Genomic DNA, 14,461 nt, shown 5'->3' with positions numbered 1-14,461 from the left:
CGCAACTTTGTGTATGGACCGAATTGTTTCGAGTGAAAAATCTGCAGAATTCATTCATCATCGTTTGGTCGAAACTTGGCTTTGATTAGTTGCCTCTGTAAAAGAGGAAACGATGAGCATCAGTGTTTTAAAGGCGTTAAGGCGATGCGAGGCGAGCTAGTCCGTCTGGACGCCTAGGCGGCGCCTAGGCAACGGCTAGGCGACAAAGCGCTACTGTAATCCAAGACGAGCAGGGTCCGCCTAGACACCTAGGCAGCCTAGACACCTAGGCGTCACCTTTAAAACACTGATGAGCATGCAAAGAAATAGAGAGTTGAGCACTTCAAATTTTGAGTGAATCAGAAATTTATTTCTGAACTCATGTTTGCAATTACGCAGAATATAAAACCCCACGTCAAGATTTGCAGTACGCAGCAGGGACGACGGATCTTCTTCCGCCATCAACTGAAGATCACATCAAAACGGTACCGCTACAGTACTATTTCTGAACCTCTGACAGCGACAAGATCTTGAGCTCGTGATCTTTAATCTTCAAGAAATACGGGGATTTTTTAATGGCTCCGGGATAGAATCTAAACCCCTTTTTTTGTATTCTCTTGTTAGTTTGGCAAGACATGGGGATCCTGATGCAGGGGAGGAGCAGGCTGGATGTATTCTGAAGGAACAGTGATGCAGGCTTGTCATCCACAGTAACCTGCCCTGCCTAATGGTGAGAGTTACTCATAAGTAGGGTGGTGTAGCCTGCCACTGACAGGTGGGGACGACTTGTGTGTAGCACTGTGTGAGCACAGTCTTGTTGATGGTGACGACATTAGATATTTGTTTTGAGAAACATGGTTTAAGGCTTTAAGCATGATTATGCCTACCTGTTTAGGTCATATATATATGAAATTTTTTATTTTTCAAGTATGAAGAAATTATGAGTTATATGCCCGACAAAGCCATTTTCAAACATAAATAAACTTTGAAATTAATCCTAATCCAATCTCAAAAAAAAATTTAATCCTAATCTTGGCAAAAAAAGAGAGAAGAAACTAATCCTAATCATGCACTAGTTACCAGTTACCTCTAGCAGTTATTTTATAATTTGTTGGCTTATGATTGATTGCTAGAGAGTCGTAGTAGTTATCACCCAACCGTAGTAATCTAGAGAAGAGAAGCGCTGACATACTGCCACTAAACCCTAGCTGTCGCGTTACGTGTGTACTCGTGTCACATGAGACTATAAATTTAAGTTTGCGTGATTTGAACTACAGGCAGTAATCATTCACTCTCCAGCTTGAGTTGAGTTGTATCAAATCATTCACATCTGTTTTTTAATTGGCAAAATGTCTGAAAATTCAGGTTGGAAGTGTACAGCACAAAGTTAACCTTGTTACGTGTTTTGATGCTATTGGTCCTAAACTGAGTGAGGCCTCGTTTGGAATGGAGCAATTTGATAGGAACACGTGTCACCTTGGTTGCCACAATTTTCTAGAATTTCATTTCGTTCCAATAGTAACATGATGGTTGGGTTATTGATGCATATTTTTAGATTCATTAACATCTCCAATAAGATGTAAGTTATGAGTATTCTTAGAATAAATTTCTTGCAGAACTATGTAAATTGTTAGGATGTTATCTTGATTAACCATTGGGGAAGGACTTAGTATTTTCAAAAATAAGAACCTTTGTTTTAGCATGTGACCAAATTGGATTTAGTTCATTTATATAACATAACTAGGAGCTAGCTAGCCAAACCATATCATCTTGAGATCAAAAGGCTGATTTGATGGATCTGTAAAAGCTGAAAATGGAATAATGCTTGCCTCATCCCATGCATACACATCCATGGTTGTGCCTAGGAGATAAGGGACATGAGCCATGCTCTTGCAACCTCCATCTGTTGAAATTGTTAACTATACACAAACATACAAGCAACTAGACAACCATGCTTTTGTGTCCATATCTTGCCTTGACTACCTTCCACAAGGGACGTATCTCTACATTGACCCCATTGCACACTCGATTGTGATGTACGCACGATTGGAGCGTTGGAGCAAGGTAAAAGGACAGGGCAGTTTAACCTAACAATATATAACCTAGCCAATTTATTTGCTTACCAAGTGGTGATACCTTTGTGTTGTTTACTCCGAGAAAGTGTCAAAGTGCACAATTGTTTAGTTTATCTTCAGAAAGGTAAATTGCACTTTTTTTTTTCAGAAACTGATGCATGGTCATTGTTTCTGATCCTTGCTTGAATTACATGCTCTCTAGCTATCTTGGGTCTCAAACAATCTATAGATCGACACGTTGTGTAACTTGGCACCCGTATGTTGGACTCTTGGTGCCAATTAAGAGCACACCTGGCTTAAAAGAGGCTTGCTTTGACAACTAATTGCGTGTGGCTTATGACGGGAGCTGTCAGTGTTGTACGTACGACACTGAAAATCTGATTTCCTGAGTACAATGGCAACAGTAGCCTGATGGCTATATATGTAGGTGCCAAATCTATCCACTTGGGGTAGAGAGAGAGAGAGAGAGAGAGAGAGAGAGAGAGAGAGAGAGAGAGAGAGAGAGAGAGAGAGGAAACACACAAAGAAACACAATTGATCGATGTCGTCCCTGGACGGATGGGGTGTCGACACGTGCCACGCAGCCGGCTTGCCCTCTTGTGATCGACTTGACCTGGACGTACGCCGCGAGGCACGAGGCGATAGAGAGGTAGGCGTCGCCAATGCAAGTTGGTTCGGTGCCTGCCATGCCGGGCACGGCCTCGCTTTTCCTAGCAAGATCATCCTCAATCACAGAGCCTGGCCATGCCTCCATTGACGGAGACAAACGTACGCCGCTGCGACTGCATCATATTTTATTGCAGCCAAGCTAGCTTGGATCATCTTGCATTGTTGGAAGAACACGCGCTGCCTGCCTCCAATACCTTCCGATGCAGAGAGGTTAGATATAGTTGCGATTGCGACCACCGGGGTTTTCGATCACCTACCTTGTGCGTGTCTGTGTGGTAATAATGGCCGCGGTTTGAATCCGGGTAACTATGTATTTGTAAATTTATTATATTTTTAATTGAATTATGCGATCTTTGGTGTTCGAGTCTGACGTTGATAACCAAGAAGGATGTTGTCAAAATATGTTTCTAAAATCTGTTAAAATTAGAAGGGGAGCTAGCTAAGATACATCCGGTTGCACTGCGGCGAGGTAATATAACTGCGTGCTGCAAATTACCTGTCAACGCAGGCATACAATTAATATAATCTGCAACGTTGAATATGCATACACACGATCGAGATAAATATCTCATCATGACTACGCTTTGGAGAATCAGTAATCCACCAGAGCCGTCAGGCGATGCTTGAGAGAGAAATTAAAGGAAATAGCACTGCATTGACATAGTCTCTTCTGTCAGTAGCTACTTAGATGCAAAGCGGCACATCTATCTATCGTTTTCACTTTTCAGGTCGAGAAGATGCAGGAGGAAAGGTAGCTAGCAGCAGTAGAGAAGAAGAAGAAATTAGTGACGTAAAATAGCTTCGCAGCATGACATGATTAGAGGAAATCTTGGGGCGTAGCAAGTTATTAGCAACATGTGGCTGCAAAATTAAAGTACCCATGCATGTGAAGCAATCCGTACAGCTAGCACGGTTTTCATACATAGGCGTACAGTTAACAGTTCAACTGTTCAAGGCTTCAGCCAATCAAACTATTACTTGGCCACACACAGGAAGCAAGGCCTCGCTCTAATAAGTCGAGTTTAGTAATTAGTAGTGGACGATGTATCCGTCGACAATAATATATATAGCACATGTGGTGACTTCGTCAAGCACACATCTCATAGAGGTAGGTATGCGTGTAATCACGCATAGAGGTGAGTGCATGAGTATCTATATTTGCATATTATGTTTCAAAAAGAAATTCAATATTTTTTTTTTGTTGAGACGTGCATCTTAATGTATCCTTTCTCTCCCAAGTAGTGACAACAGACAGACCGCTAACCTTGGTTGGTAGTGGTCGCGCTAATAATCAAATCCACCAATGCTATGTTAGGTTTCAAACTGCGTCCTATTGCTTGGACTTAAACATGTATGACGACCAAACTGGCAGGTATTTATTTACAAACAGTACGAGAGAGTACCGTACATAATATTTGACGACCCAACCCAACGATGTACCGCCAATCTATCGATCCCAAGGCAAGGGACACACGACGTACGCGAGCAGCTTAATGTGGCCGCAACGCGTGGCGGGGACAGCCCGGGCCCTCGCCGTCGTCCAACAGGACGTACGGGAGTTCATCAAAGGATCATGCCGTACGGTGTTCAAAATTTCGGCGAAATTTCGTGAAATTCGCTGATTTCGGCCCCCTCTAAAATTTGAAAATTCCGGAAATAATAATTTAAATATATTTTAAAGTATTTTTAAAAATAGTCTAAAAATAAATTTCGGCCGAAATTTCGCGAAATTTGCTGATTTCGGTCATATCCGAAATTTTTTGTCAAACTAAATTGAAAACCCTGATGCCGTAGCAGCCATACACTATCCTCGTGATTATCATCTCTCGAGTAATCATGTATTTCAAAAAAAATCTCTCGAGTAATCATGCATGAGTCTATCCAGTGGCGAATCCAGCACTCATGTTCCTTCTCTTTTTTTTTCTCCCCTTCTTTTCTTCCTCACCACTTCTCTTCTTCATTCTTTTTTCCTAAGCATGAAGAAAGAACTTAGGAGGTATCCATTGATCTTGAAGAGGTAGGGAGAGCCCCCTAGCCCCCCCACTAAGATCCGCCCCTGTTGACCAGGATCCTCTTGCTAGCTATGATTTCTCAGTGCCACTATTTATGTCTCGTTCACAAGGAGTAATCCTGAGTACGTGCCACTATTTATGTCTCGTTCACAAGGAGTAATCCTGAGTACGCATGATCCTGGATACTATACATTATTGTTGAATCCTTTATCAGAATTACACACTTCCGACCATGCACTACAATTGGAGTTACATAGTCTATATAGTCTACACACGCGCGCGCGCGAACTATACTTCCACTCTAAAAAAGAACTATACTTCCTTTGATTTTTTTATATCTGAAGTAGGTTGGTTCAAAATTCTACAATTAATTAATGTTGTGCAACATATATACTAGTTAGTGAAACTGCTAGTATTCTGAAGAAGGTACATCATTAATGTACCTATGTGGTCAAAAGGAACCAATACCCATTTTTGTGAAATTAGGCATGGAGAGCTCAGATATAGGTCAAGATTTCGTTTGAAATAGTAGATATAAAACGGAGACCGTGCCTGACTACATTACATTCCATCGAAGTTCCAATTCCCCCAACATATATATTGCCCCATTGTTACAAAATTGACGGCAAATAAACATGCAAAGTAGTAGATCAATCACAGAGGACACGAGTGGAAAAAAAACCATGGGCGCTAGCCAGCAAATCTTCACTATATCGAGTGTGGTTACAGAACACCGGGGATTTACAATAATCTCACTCTTATCCCAAATGGCGGCTTACAAGAAGAATATATAAAGGAATAAACTCTAATCCATTCCGTGGGGGGCTTCGCCCCCCACCCCCACCCCCCACCCAACCCACCCCCAGCTGTCCCCGGGAGCAGGAGTCAGTTGGCCTTTATACGTATGTGAATGAATTTGGATCATAACTCAACACCCATTCTCATCCCTCCTCCATACTATGGCTTCGATCCTCCAAATATTACTTTGCTCTTGTTGCCTTCTTTCAATCTCCATTATTATTGTCCCAACTCAAACTCCATACATATTGAGCATAGATGCGCAGCACGTACCAAAGTATCATCGCTCTGCTCGCGTATCCAACCAGCTGGCTAGAAAAGGCTGCCTTATCCAACAATTTATCTAGTACTTACTCTACGGGCGATGTCCCAAACATAATACATGTCCTGCAGTGGCGGAAGCAGAGTTCAAAGTTGGGGGCAGTTTGTTTCTTCCTCCTCCTCATCTCCACTCATTTCTTTTCTTTTCTTCATCTTTTTTCTCTTTTCTTCTCATCTTTCTCCTTTGATTTTAGGCGGGGGGGGGGGGGGGGGGGGGGTAGATCCCTGAGTCTATCGTCATCGTGTTTAATCCCCAGGTGATTAGATGCAGCCATCAGCTCGAGTTGGACCACCGGTCGTACGTGTGGGTGTGTAGGAGCACGTACGGGTATACACGTATGCACTAAACAGAGGTTACTTGCCTGGGCCTGATGATGCCCCATGAGGCCATGAGTGGCTGGTAGAGTGGTAGTTGTACTGCAAGGTTATCTGACTTGTAGATCGTTGACTACAGGTCAGACACGAGTTTAGAGACAAGCTAGGAGAATTCTAGGGCAACAGTAATCATGGTACCACAGCGATTAGTCTTGGTACACCACCAGTGTTTTTTGTTTTTGTTTTTTTTAAATGCTTTCCATCCACGTAAAAATGTGTGACTCGCCCATCGACCAGTACTGTATGGGTTGGCGTATGTGACCAACATTGTGGAGCCGGGGTGAAGACTTCATCAGGAACAAAGGAAGGAGGAAACCTAGGCATGGAAACAGTGCACACACCGTTGCGTACTCAAACGCAGCAACCTATGGGTTGTTGCGAGGTCGGCCGGGCTATGGTTGCTAGCGGCTACGACGCCACCCCTACCAGTGCGCATGCACATGGGCCGGCGGCACATGGCGACGCCGCGGCCGGTGCACACCTGGCGCCGGCCGCGGCCACGAGCGTCGCGTCGAGCGGACGGGCTCGGGCGCTCCGGCGGCGAGGTGAGAGCGAGGAAATATCTGGGACGGCGACGCGACGCGCCGGGCGAAGGCGACCGCTCCCCGACCGGTACGCGACGCCCACAATAATGCAGCGGACAGGGACCCGGCGCCGGCGCATGGCCGGCGGCCCGCCCGCCAGCGCCGGAGGCTCTAGAAGCCTCCGATCCGCGCGTGCACCCGGGGGCCCTGGCGCCGTGACAGCGCCCGGCCCCGGCGACGGGCGGACACGAGGAGCTCGTGGCGACGCGACACTGCTTGCTTTGCTACATCCTGTACTGTCATTCAGAGGTTACAGGATGGCAAAAGGAATGTAAGGGAAGGAAACAGGGGCAGAGTTTCTTTTCTTGGCATGACTGATCGATCCATCGGTCGGTCAGGGGTTAAGGGTAGGTGCCCTCCTATCAGGGTCGTGTGTTCCCTGCTCAATGATAGTTGTTTTTAGGGGTGCAAATTGGTGACTCTTAGGTACATCTCTAACCCTATCTGACCCTCTTTAGTTCAAATAGTTGGCCAAACGAGCCGCACTGCACGGCACGGGCACGGGCATGGCGAAGCACGACACGGCGGGGCACGGCGACGCTGTCGTGTCGTGCCACGTAGAGCCGCCGTGTTGAGGTCGCGGCCAAGGCACGGCACTAGGGGGCTTCGCCGTGCGGTGCCATGCCGTGCTGCGGTGATGAACCGTGCTCGTGCCATCTTCGACACCGGCCGTGCTTGAGAAACAAGGAGAGCTCGAGGTCAAGGAAGTCGGCAAGCCGTTGGCCGAGCGAGCGCCGCCGCGGGCGCCGCCGGAGGTGCTGAGGCTGCGAGACGGCGAGAGCCTGACGAACCGTGCTCGTGCCACCCTGACACCGGCCGCGCTTGAGAAATGAGGAGAGCTCGAGGTCGAGGAAGCCCGCAAGCCGTTGGCCGTGCGAACGCCGCCGCGGGCGCCGCCGGAGGTGCTGAGGCTGCGAGACGGGGAGAGCCTGAGAAGGAAGGAGGAGCGGGACGAGGGTGATTGGGTGAGGTGCGGTGCGGTGCATGAGGGGCCGGGAGGGAGCCTGAGAGATGTATTTTTTATTGGTGGGGTTTTGATCCAACAGTTGTAAATCATCCAAAGATATCTAACGGTAGCAAACTACTGGCCCGCATCGTGCCGAGGCCTTAAGCGGTCCGTGCCCATGCTAGTGCCGCGGGCCGTGATTGCGGCCCAGGCACGGCACTAGGCCTGTCACGGGTACAACACTGGTCCGCTCAGTCACGAGCCAGGCTGTTCTCGGGCCGTGCTAGTGCCGGCCCATCGGGCTCGGCCCATTTGGCCAACTATAAACTAAAGAGTGTTGGAAGTACACTAAGTGTTAGTACCAATTTGCACCCGTAGTTGTTTCCAAAACTCTGGAACTCTGGGACTGATAATGGGGCTCAAGGGAGTAACTGTTTCCTGCATATCATGTTCATTGGCAATGCTAACGCCAAGTGAAAGCAATTCCAGAGACCACAGCAGGAAGGTCACCGCTTCAACTCAAAGCGATGAAACGCGATATTCGTGTATGAGCATTTGATCTTAGACAGAAGAATGGTTTCTAAATCCTTATACGCGTCACCTGTCCTGTCAGCTTCCCCTTGCCCTCCTCTGTTTCTCGCTGTTCCGAGTTGACCCTCGGGTGTGTTCTTCTCTTGCAGTTTCTTTCTTTGACTGCCTTTATGGATGAAGAACGGAGACTACAGGGAACAATGATCTTTCTAAGGCAATCAGCCACATCCGATAATTCATCTCCTTGTTTTTTTTTTGAGATCACACAGTAATTCATCTCCTTGTTAGAGGTAGCAGAGTTGCACTCATTATGGATAACTTTGGCAGCGTGCAATGCCGTATGTACCATCTAAGTTCAGCGCATCCAAGATCATGCAAACTTCCTTGCACCATCCAGTGATACAGACGCCAAGTATGTTGGCGAATAGTGAGCGTAACAGTGGCAGCATGAATTGAAGTGGACAATGTCGGTTAAAACCTGTTGCTCACAGAGGTCCCGTATACAATTAGGTTGGGGACTGACTGTACGACGGTGTCGATGGGGATGGCAAAGTTCACCCCGGATGAGATCCCAGATCCTGCAAAAGGAAGATTTGGCATAGCAACGGTCAGCATATCTTCTGCACTGTATCTTGCATGCTCAGATGATATCTGTCAACGATTAATGCAGCTCAATTCAATTCGTAGGATCTGCCCTTGGAGCGTTATGTGTACCAAGGACACAGATATCACGGCCCATCTGGTACACAGGATCGCAGAGCATGAGATCTGCAACTATATGTTTCTGGGTGTACAACACTACTACAGCTTGTTATGTTTCTAGGTGTACTCCAACACTACAGCTTGTTTTCTTAAATTGAGGGGTGTAAAGTCCCACGAAATAGATAGTGTGAACACAGATCCCTAAATAGTGGACCACGGAGTTTCACTTGACCCGGATAGACGTATCTTTAAGTTTCGAGGATAAAGTGCAACAAATAGTCAAATTAATAGCACCATCTTAGTATGACTATGACCTGGGATTTCATAAAGAAAATCATAGATTCCCCACAACGAAGGCAAAGCGGATACGTGATCCTCCCCCATGGGTCTTGACCACGGGGTAGTAACTCTTTGCCTGCTGCTTAGGGAATACCATCACAAGGAGAATTGATATCGATCTTGACAGTCTTCTGTCAACCATTCCTTTGATCATACAGGAGTCAGGGAACATGACTCGAAAGTACGAAATGACATGGCAGCTGTTAGAACTATAGTGTATTTTGTTCTTTAAAAGTTCTATTTCGTTTCTTCCAAATTAAAGTTTTCTACCGCAAAAAGTAAATGGAAGGTAGAGCTGACCGCAGACAGAGAGTAAGTGGTGCTCTCTCGTAGAGGATAAAAGGACACACATAACAAATGTCATGAGCCATCTATAATTCAATGCTGAGGAAATACAGATTGCTGAACATAAGAGAGAAGCATTACCTTTACGTGTGAATGTAGCTGTGTTAACACCAATTACATGGCCATAAGAGTCAATAAGTGGACCTCCTGAGTTACCTGGAAGTAAGAAAAGTTTGTAAATATGGACATATACGCATGTAATTGATTTGTATTCAGCTCACAGCCGAACATATATGGAATATAATGACAGTCCACAGCCCAGTACATTGTAAACCATGTAAACAGCGGTGACATTAATTTTTTATGCAATTACTAAGAGAAGGAACTTATTTTCGAATATATAGAGAGACTGAGTCCTATCATATGTGCCTGTTATTCCCCTCAAAAAATAGTGAGACACTGAGAGTTAGTGTAAATAAAACCACAAGCCAACAGCACAACAATGGCCTACTCACAGTCACAGTTTATCTAGCAACATAATTACTGTGTCAGATCTAGTATACTAATCTGCCAAGAAAGAATTCCAAATTATGCACTCTTTACTCTATCTAATCAAAGACCCAAGTTCCCTTGCTATTCTAATTCATGTCTTCAGCTCCAAAGGAGACTCCTAGTTGGGCCAAATCTACTTCATCCAACAGGCCCAAAGAGGCTTGGCCATCTAAACAATGAGCAATGCACCAACAAGTGCTATCTGTTGTCCATTTTTACTGCTTATAGGTTCCTAGGTTGCAAGAAAGGTGGTTTTCTACCCTGCTTAATCTCTCACAAGACTTGCACTGGTGTTTTTTTAATCTTCCTTTGGGAGAAAGAGCATATCCTAATCCCTATGTTGCTACGTTTACAATCAATGCACAACCACACTAACATCAGCCTTATCCATTCATAGGAACAAAAAGGGAAAAAATAGATGCATACGGCCAAAACATTTAATCTGAGAAGCCTAAGTGCACTTGAATAACCAACCTAATTTCTTCAAAGAAAGCATGTCATTGGTGACTAAACAATACAACACATCTCAAGGGAGCTTTAGTGAATGAAACAAATGAAAAGTTATCTCCATCAATTCAATAATTATCATCATTTGCTAAAAATTAGTTAGTGAACTTGAACTCTTTTTTAGAAGAGGTGGTGGTTGGAGATTATATTAAATCCATACATCATACAAAACGAAGAAAGACAGTACCGGCATTTATAGCAGCATCTGTCTGTATAGCCCCACGAATTGCTCTCCCACTGGGAGATGGTATCTCCCTCCCTAATCCGCTAACCACCTATAAAAAAACTTCAATGATCACACCATCAGAATACTCTAGGTTAGACAGAGAAGGGTGCATAACAAGAACAGTATCCATAATTACATAATGCATTCACTTTTGGATGGAGGACTGTTAGAATTTCTGAAGTGTACTTAACAAAAACTTTGAACAACTTTTTAAGGCACCATTACCCCAGTAGTTAGAGTGTGTTCATAACCATAAGGGTTCCCAATGGCAAAACAACTTTGCCCAACTCGCAAATCCCGTGATGTGCCAATCAGAGCAGGCCTCAACTTCTCACTGTCAGCATCTACCTGCACCAATGATCTGAATTCAAAGATAGCAACTAGGAACCAATTTCAAGTCATTGAAACTCCAGCCACAAATAATGCAATCCAAACCTTCAGTACAGCAAGATCATATGCTGGATCACACCCTATTAGCGTCCCTTCCTTTGAGTAACTTTTGCCGCTAGAATCCTCCAAGAATACCTTAAAAAAACCATAAAAAAGATTAAAAGGCGTAAATAAGCAGAAGTACCATCATTAGTGTGTAATTAGCACTTGACAGTGAATGAGACAAGAAAGCAACCTTGCAGCGATGAAACACAGATCCATCCCCAGCTAGTTTTGCAACCACATGGTAATTTGTTACCTGATGCACCAATGCAACCAATCAAATTAGAATTCAAAGCAACAGATTACATCAGCCAACACAACACTACACAATCTCATATCCTATTCCACGCAGAACACAAATTTCACAGCATCAAGCTAACTATAGTAACAAGCCTGCAACATAACCGGAAACGGATAAACGAAATTACATAAAATGCCCGAAAATATGTTGAAATCACTGAATGTATCAGGTGGCACATATCAAAGCAATAGTGCATGACCAAAGATTGACGAGACAGATTGGATGGCCAAAGTGGAAAACCCCTCTTAGTCCAAATGTATGCAAGTTTTGATGTGGGCCATTTGTAGGTAAGCCTATGAAACACCAAAACGATGTAACCGGTAGTTACATTTTAGTTTGTAACAGACTACAGCAAGCGAGTAAATGCACATATCAGTGTTCGCAGCACGACAGTGAGTTGTTGATTGTCACTCGCATCAATGTTCCCATCACGTCGGTGAATTGTTGATTGTCCCTTATAACACGGAGACATGGGAACCGACGTCTAATTCTATCACGGATCGGCACGAAACAGTAACCCCAAGCGCACTAATTCCACCTCTGAAATCCCTGGTTAATCCGAACAGAAAGGCCAACCGGAAGGCACTCACAATGTGGCCCGCGGAGTCCCACACGAACCCGGACCCGGTCCCCTCCACCTTGGCGCCGCCCTCCTCCTCGTCGACCTCCTCCTCCCCGCCACCTCCCCGCCCCTGCGGCCCCGCGACGACGAGGTCCTTGATGAACACCACCGACGGCGACGCCTCCTGCACGCAGCCGGGGGTCAGAGCTCCGTGGCTACGAGGATGCGGAGGGAGAGGGAACGACGAGGAGGAGGGGTTACCTGGAACAGGCGGACGACGCGGGCCTCGTCGACGTCCTCGAGCTCGGCGGCGGCGCGGGCGGGCCGCGGAGGCGGAGCGCCCGCGGCCGCGGCGAGGAGGAGGAGCGCGGCGGCGGCGGTGCGGCGAGTGGTGGCAGAGGAGGAGGGGGGAGGCGGTGACGGCGGGAGGATGGGGCTCCGGTGGGGAGGCGACGGGAGGAGGAGGTGGAGCAGCGGCCGCAGCGCCATTCCCGAGTGCACGGCGATCGGCGAGGCAGGGGAAGCGCGGCGCGCTATCCGATGAGTGATGACGTGGCAGATATGAGACGGGTACGTCTACGCCTTCTGGAAGCGTATTTTTCTAGGCGCCTTTGCAGAGCCACGCGCCCACGCCCACGGGCCGGTGATGGAGTATGGCACGCAAACCTTGGGCCGGCAACGGTCCGATATAATGGGCCAAACACCTTTTGTCAACCAACAAAATAGGGTCGTGTTGGAGGTAACCCGCGTGGGTGGCAGCCCAACAGTCGCACAAGGAGTTCTGGGCCGGCGTTTCTTTCAATTCTGCATGAGCTCCCGGCCCACCAACCGCCATGCTAATTATTTTGTGCTAACACTCCCTGTGATTGAAACAAATTGTTCCCCTGGAAAAAAAATAGAACAAAAATTGTTCCACTAGAATAAAAAAATGTTTCGTCAAAACAAAAACTGAAATTTGTTTGGTTGGATCAAATTGTTCCACTAAAATAAAAAAATGTTCTGTCAGAAAAAAGTAAAATTTGTTCAGTTGGATCAAATTTTATCATTGGAACGGAAAAATGTTCTATTGGAACAAAATTTCTTCTTTAAAAACAAATGGAAAAGTGTTCTACCAAAACTTTTTGGGAGGGAAAAAAAGAAAAAGGAAAAAATAGCAAAGCTGGGCCTTAACCACTCCGTGGGCCGCAAAACCAGCCCAGCAACAAGCAGGGCCACGCACGTGGGGCGCTTCTGCGACGGGTGCGCACGCACCCGCACGCGCGACCCCGAATATTTCCGACAAAATGTAATGATTTGTGTGTTTATAGAGGTGTGAGTGTGCGGGCATTGTGAGTATCCGAGTAGTACTGTGTAATCTAAAAAAAGACACAAAACATACTGATTCCTCTCTTAAAAAGCATACTGATTCTTGACAACCACCATTTAGATCATCTTAAATACATTTTTTAGCTGTATTCACATTTTTGCTCAAGTTATGGTACTTGTACATGTAATAGTGTTCATTTGTGTATTTTTAGTACTAGTGGAGGTGCACGTGCCACGGGCACGTGTTTAAAGAAAAATTGTTTAAAAATAACTGAATTGCATCAAATGACTACCAAAAGTTAAAAAAAATATTGATTAATTTCATAGCAATCGAAACTAATCTAATATAAACTAATAAACGAACTCATACCACCGCATAGAATTATGAAAACTTAGATAGTAGATTAACGGTGCGCAAATAAATTTGCATCAATTAAATGATTAATTATATAGCAAGTTTCGTATCCAAGGATGTGTCATGTTCAATCTATGTGATGTTTGTCCAATCACACTCTTCAAAGCAGTCTGACGTGATCCTTGGTGAGTTTTGGTGAGTTAGAAATTGCAAAATATAAAATAACATAAATTGAATGTAAATGTGCTGATTTGTTGCACTTCTATCACGATTTTCAAGCACCCCAGTGACCATCAAGAAGTCGTTGCCAAGTTCAACATGAATAAATTTTGCACCCATGGTTTGGTCGAAGTTCGCAATTAATAATTTTCCTGAAACCATGTTACCATCCTATCGTGGAAACTGGTTAGAACAATGTGGGCAGGACACAGAACTTCTGCAATGAGAGATAATTTTTAATTTTCTTAGTAGGCCTCCAACAACTTGGAAAAAGATCCTCCTTATAACTCAGCAAGCTATACACAGTTATGCAATATTCCAGCATGCAATTATATGCAAAGCAGTTGCTTTAAAGAGCTCAATGACTGCCAGCCACGCGTGATTAT

General features: G+C 45.3%; 1 protein-coding gene across 1 annotated transcript; it reads right to left on the bottom strand.

Moving 5' to 3' along the window:
* Nucleotides 1-8,254: 8,254 nt before the first annotated feature.
* Nucleotides 8,255-12,763, bottom strand: LOC120700152 (protease Do-like 5, chloroplastic). The gene is made up of 8 exons (XM_039984353.1): nt 12,458-12,763; nt 12,225-12,380; nt 11,527-11,589; nt 11,337-11,426; nt 11,127-11,249; nt 10,863-10,950; nt 9,758-9,832; nt 8,255-8,868 (listed from the first exon to the last, which is right to left on the bottom strand). The coding sequence occupies exons 1-8, from the start codon at nt 12,683-12,685 to the stop codon at nt 8,762-8,764; spliced, it is 930 nt and encodes a 309-aa protein (XP_039840287.1). The 5' UTR covers nt 12,686-12,763; the 3' UTR covers nt 8,255-8,761.
* Between the last annotated feature and the right edge of the window lie 1,698 nt (nt 12,764-14,461).

Source organism: Panicum virgatum, chromosome 3K (assembly GCF_016808335.1).
Source record: "Panicum virgatum strain AP13 chromosome 3K, P.virgatum_v5, whole genome shotgun sequence".
Lineage (NCBI taxonomy): Eukaryota > Viridiplantae > Streptophyta > Magnoliopsida > Poales > Poaceae > Panicum > Panicum virgatum.
Note: the sequence above shows the minus strand (reverse complement) of the source record. Positions and strands in the feature narration are given on the sequence as shown.

What these genes read in the sequence shown, in the direction of transcription:
- LOC120700152 (XM_039984353.1), bottom strand. Translation starts at nt 12,685, where the DNA reads ATGGCGCTGCGGCCGCTGCTCCACCTCCTCCTCCCGTCGCCTCCCCAC. An exon ending in GGGACTCCGCGGGCCACATT is followed by an intron (nt 11,590 to 12,224) that starts GTGAGTGCCTTC and finishes TTGGTGCATCAG; the next exon opens with GTAACAAATTACCATGTGGT. An exon ending in AACACACTCTAACTACTGGG is followed by an intron (nt 10,951 to 11,126) that starts GTAATGGTGCCT and finishes GTTTTTTTATAG; the next exon opens with GTGGTTAGCGGATTAGGGAG.